This window comes from Otolemur garnettii, unplaced genomic scaffold, assembly GCF_000181295.1.
Source record: "Otolemur garnettii isolate 467f Iridium unplaced genomic scaffold, OtoGar3 scaffold00022, whole genome shotgun sequence".
NCBI classification, from domain to species: Eukaryota; Metazoa; Chordata; class Mammalia; order Primates; family Galagidae; genus Otolemur; species Otolemur garnettii.
In genome coordinates this window covers 2,151,762-2,157,345 of record NW_003852417.1, presented here as the reverse complement: position 1 = coordinate 2,157,345, position 5,584 = coordinate 2,151,762, and the positions used below count along the sequence as shown (strand labels likewise).

Below are 5,584 nucleotides of genomic sequence, written 5' to 3'. Positions count from 1 at the left end.
GGTTGCTGTGAGCTGTAATGCCACGGCACTCTACCCAGGGGGACAGCTTGAGGCTCTGTCTCAAAAAAATAAATAAATAAATAAATAAAAATAAACCCGCCAGCTCCAGTGTATGTGGCTGGAACCCTAGCCACTGAGCTACAAGTGCTGAGCCTTTATACATGTTTTTGACAGTTCTCTTAGGTATATACTCAGGAATAGATGCTAGGTTATAGGGTAACACTGTGCTTAAATCTTTTTTTTTTTTGAGACAGAGTCTCATTATGTCACCCTCAGTAGAGTGCTATAGCATCACAGCTCACAGCAACCTCAGACTCTTGGGTTCAAGCGAGTCTCCTGCCTCAACCTCCCAAGTAGCTGGGACCACAGGCGCCTGCCCAGCCATTTTTTGGTTGCAGCCATCATTGTTGTTTGGCGGGCCCGGGCTGGGGATTCAAACCAGCCACCTTAGGTGTATGTGGCCGGCGCCTTAGCTGCTTGAGCCACAGGCGCCGAGCCTAGCTTCTCTGTTTTAAAGTTTCATAAAGGAGGCCTCCAGTTCTTGCTGAAGACAAAACAAGGTTAAATTATCACTTGAGGGCAGCACCTGTGGCTCAGTAAGTAGGGTGCCGTCCCCATATACAGAGGGTGGTGGGTTCAAACTCGGCCCCGGTGAAACAGCAACAACAACAACAACAAATAGCTGGGTGTTGTGGCGAGCGCCTATAGCCCCAGCTACTCAGGAGGCTGAGGCAAGAGAATTGCCTAAGCCCAAGAACTGGATGTTGCTGTGAGCTGTGATGCCACAGCACTCTACCAAAGGTGACAAAATGAGACTCTGTCTCTTAAGAAAAAAAAAAATTATCACTTGAGAGAAAATTAATTTTAATCATCAAGCCAGCCAGCTACTCTGACATGTTAAAAAATATCTACTTCTTCCTATTAAAATGTCTCTGCTTCCAAACAGGCAAAGCACTTCTATGACATCCATCCCCACCCCAAAAGAACATGCAATCAAGTTAAATTTAGAGACCTCATGCTCTAGCTAGACCCAAGTGCAAACAGATAAACCCCATACTGACCAACCACGTGTCCAGTGAAGAAGTCCTGCCATTTTATGGTGTACTCGCTTTCATCTTTACCATCCACCACCACAACTTTGAAATTTTGTGAAAAACGTTCAGTACTTGAGGTCAGGTATAATTTAAAATGCCTGAAGAAAGAATGCATTCATATTTTACTCTAAGCACATGAAATAAAGGCCTGATTTTCATTTAGTTCAACTTTCTTTAAAAGTCAGAAAAGGTGACATTAATAAAATACTTTGCAAGTTATAACTAATGTTTTACTTAAGAGCAATATATCTCCTGTAAAGACAAATGGACTAATTTGTCTAGCTGTAAAACTTGGCAGACCAGAATAAACTCTTACTGGAGGAAAAAAGATTCAAAGAACTTATACATTCTTCTTTTTTTTTCTTTTTGTTTTTTTTTGAGACAGAGCCTCAAGCTGTCACCCTGGATAGAGTGTCATGGCATCACGGCTCACAGCAACCTCCAACTCCTGGGCTCAAGTGATTCTCCTGCCTCCGCCTCCCAAGTAGCTGGGACTATAGCACCCACCACAATGCCGGGCTATTTTTTGGTTGCAGCAGTCATTGTTGTTTGGCAGACGTGGGCTGGATTCAAACCTGCCAGCTCAGGTGTACGCGGCTGGTGCCTTAGCCGCTTGAGCCACAGGCACCGAGCCACGAAAACATTTTCTAATTGGCTTAATGCTTTGGTTTTTCCTGTCATAATAAAATGGATAAAGTAGCAGGTAGTAGAGGATAGATTTATACTAACAAATCAGCATTGCATAACTAGCAGCAACAGCAGCATCGCCTGGAAACTTGTTAGAAACAGAAATTCCCAGTGCCCTCCCTGACTCTACTGCATTAGACACTGGTGACAGACTGCTGGTCTGTGTTCTAACATCAGGAGACCTGGTGCATGCTGAACTTTGAGGGCATAATGCTCTGTTTTTAATTGTTTTCCTATGTGTCTGATACTCTGATTTTAGTCTTTTAGGAATAAGTATTCAGGCTGGTATAGTGGCTCACGCCTGTAATTGCTTGAGGTCAAGAGTTTAGGACCAGCCTTTGCAAAAATGAGATCTATCTCAACTGAAAATAGAAAAAAATAGTTGGGTGTGGTGGTGTGTGTCTGTAGTCCCAGCTACTCAGGAGGCTAAGGCAAGAAGATCCCTTGAACCCAAGAATTTGAGTTTGCAGTGAGCTGGGTAAGAGTGAGACTCTGTCTCAAATAAAACAAAAAAGTGCAGATGTTCAACAAATATTTACTCAGTATTATTTAAGACATATCAGGGCTCGGCGCCTGTGGCTCAAGTGGCTAAGGCGCCAGCCATGTACACGTAAGGTGGTGGGTTCGAATCCAGCCCGGGCCCACCTAACAACAATGACGGCTGCAACCAAAAAATAGCCGGGTGCTGTGGCGAGTGCCTGTGGTCCCAGCTACTTGGGAGGCTGAGGCAGGAGACTCACTTAAGCCCAGGAGTTGGAGGTTCCTGTGAGCTGTGATGCCACGGCACTCTACCCAGGGGGACAGCTTGAGGCTCTGTCTCAAAAAAAAAAAAAGACATATCAAGGCAATATCATATACCAAATTGTAATAAGGATCTGTAGTATAAACCCTCACTGAGCTTGCTGGATGTCTTCCGTAGCTTGCTTTCAGTAGTAGTTTGTGAAATGACTTTCTATTGAGGTTATAAATACCTTTTGCCCATAAGGGTTTCAGGAGATCTGAGGCAAAGTGCCTAGTGTCTTCTTAGGCACTTAACACACGATTGCTTTGTTTGTAACAGGCCACATTTAGGATCTGTGTTATTGCTCTAGTCAGAATTCTACTGCTGGTTCTTCTGCCGAAAGGCTAGTCCAGAGCTCTGGGTTTAGTCCATTGCCTTCATGCACTAGTTTTTCTCTCAAAGCAGTTGACTTTTCATTGCTTGTGCTGTTCATTTTCGAGAATGAATCACTGATTCCATCCTCTCTTCCCCAACTTTAACATTCTGTGGAGGGCATTTCTTTGTTCTTAAGAATCAGTGATTTGGCCCGGCTCCTATGCTCAAGCAGGTAGAGCACCAGCCACATACACTGGAGGTGGTGGGTTCGAATCCAGCCTGGATCCACCAAGCAACAATGACAGCTACAGCCAAGAAATAGCTGGATGTTGTGACAGGTCCCTGTAGTCCCAGCTACTTGGGAGGCTGAGGCAAGAGAATCACTTGAACCGAAGAGTTGGAGGTTGCCGTGAGCTGTAACACCATGGCACTCTACTCAGAGCGACAGCTTGAGACTCTGTCTCAAAGAAAAAAAAGAATCAGTGATTTATTTAAGAAATATTTATGGTTTATCTTCACTGTGATAGTGATTGAACATAAGTTGATTTTTGCTCTCATGGAGTTCAGCAGTCTAGTGGAGGGGAAGCAAGATAAAGTAGATGATGAAATAGAGATAAATTGCAAAACGTGATGAAGAAGAGAAAGAGTGTGTAGTAATAGCTCATAGTGGAAGAGCAAGGCCACACCGATGAGCAGCATCCTCAGAGACGTCTCCTACAAGACCTTTGAGACAGAACTTAAATGATGAGAAAAAGCCTACTGGTCCCTTAAAGGAGTGGAAGCTGAGCATTCTGGGTAGAAACCTTGGCGTGTAGTGGTCTATGGAGGCTGGGGTAGCCAAAGCAGAGTGGACTCTGGGGAGGTGTGTGTCCATCACCTCCCCAGATCCCACTGTGCTTCGGTTACCTCTGCCTCCATACAGGGAGTTTGTAATTCTAAGTAATGACACATATATGTTTATTATTTTTTTATGTATATGCTATGTTTCACAATAAAAAGATAAAAGGAAAAACATGCACAGTTTTAAACAGTGGCTGTGAGATGTGGAAGTAAAGACTGTGTACAGACAGGTGGGAGCTGGGGTGGCCAGAGGCTCCCTGAATGCCCACTGCTGGTTGGATACAGGCCATTGTCCTGGTTCTGTGGGTCACTTCTTGCTGTTTGCAAGGTGCTCACTTTTATGAGGAACAGCATACTGTGTACCTGTGGAACTGGGGACCTGAGACTCAGGGTACTAATTGGTGTTTCCTTCCAGGTAACAGCAGTGAGTGTCCCCCTCCAGGAAATGCTGACGATGACACAGTTTGCTTGGATCTGGGGAAGTGTAAGGATGGGAAGTGCATCCCATTCTGTGAGAGGGAGCAGCAGCTGGAGTCCTGTGCGTGTAATGGTGAGCGCAGTGTGCTGCAGTGGGAGAGGACAGGGGCCCAGCAGGGTTTGCTGTTTATTGAGGGTCAGGGCCATGTTGAGAACTAAGCCGAGGACGAGCAGGGGGTGGGGGGATGGGGGGGATGCAGGCAGAGTGGAGACCCACATCTCTGCATTCACATCCTGGTTCCTCCACCCTACATGTGAAAATTGTCCCCTTGGGATTTCTTTCTACATCTTTAGGCCACATAGCAGCCTTTGAGGTGGGAGAGAAGGGCATTTTGTTATGGGTGAGTGGGTGAGTGGGGGAGGTCTTTCCTTATCCTCCTCTCCTTCAAGATTATAGAAACCATGAAAATTGCAGTGGTAGGGCTGGGTAGAGTGGCTCACGCCTGTAATCCTAGCACTCTGGGAGGCCAAGGCAGGTGGATTGCCTAAGCACACAGGTTCGAGACTAGACTGAGCCAGAGCAAGACCTCATCTCTCAAAATAGCTGGGTGTTGTGGTGGGCAGCTGTAGTCCCAGGTACTTGGGAAGCTGAGATGAGAATTGCTTGAGCCCAAAAGTTTGAGGTTGCTGTGAGCTATGATGTCACAAGCACACTACTGAGAGCCACAAAGTGAGACTGTCTCCAAAAACAAAAGAGAACTGCAGTGGTATCTACATTCTACTGGCATTGAACTAGGGTACTCCTTCAAAGAGCTTAGGTAGAAAGAGCCAATTCCAGGATCTGGCAATTTTTTGCCATCATCAACGAGACTAAGCCCACTCCCCTCTGATCTCCACCAGAGCAACTAGGGGCAGGAGCCTCTCTCATGGTGGCCTTTCCTTAGGTTTCTTCACTCTAGTTTTTGGAACCTCTGGGTATGAGAGGGCCTTGGGGAATGGCTGGAGTCTAAGCTTTCTACCCAACTCCAACAGAGAGCATCTGAGTTGATTAGATTCTTCTGTGTTTGTCAAAATAGGCAAAGGACCCTATAGTTAAAATCACACAGTTGGGAGTTTACTGTCCATACAGTGGAGTAAGTGGCTCTTATGGGTGGAATATGATATAAATAAAGAAGAGGGCACATAGGGAATGACAAGTAATCTGTTGAATGAATGGCAAGAGGCTCAGGGTGCCTTGGAAGGACAGTGAATGCTCAGGAGATACTTGGTAAATGAGTAAACAACTAAAAGGTTTTCATTTCTGTAGTCCCCAACACCCAGGCCACAGACAAGTACTGTCTCCAGCCTGTTAGGAACTGGGTGACATGGCTCGGCGCCTATAGCTCAACTGGCTAAGGCGCCAGCCACGTACACCTAAGGTGGCGGGTTCGAATCCCCAGCCCGGACCCGC

At 45.9% G+C, this 5,584-nt stretch overlaps 1 protein-coding gene across 1 annotated transcript in view; it reads left to right on the top strand.

Moving 5' to 3' along the window:
* The window catches only part of ADAM17 (ADAM metallopeptidase domain 17), a 74,593-nt gene that overhangs the window by 60,453 nt on the left and 8,556 nt on the right, over nucleotides 1-5,584 (top strand). The window contains 1 exon segment of the mRNA XM_023511807.1: nucleotides 4,133-4,267. Within this exon segment, the coding sequence (XP_023367575.1) occupies nucleotides 4,133-4,267 (135 nt within the window).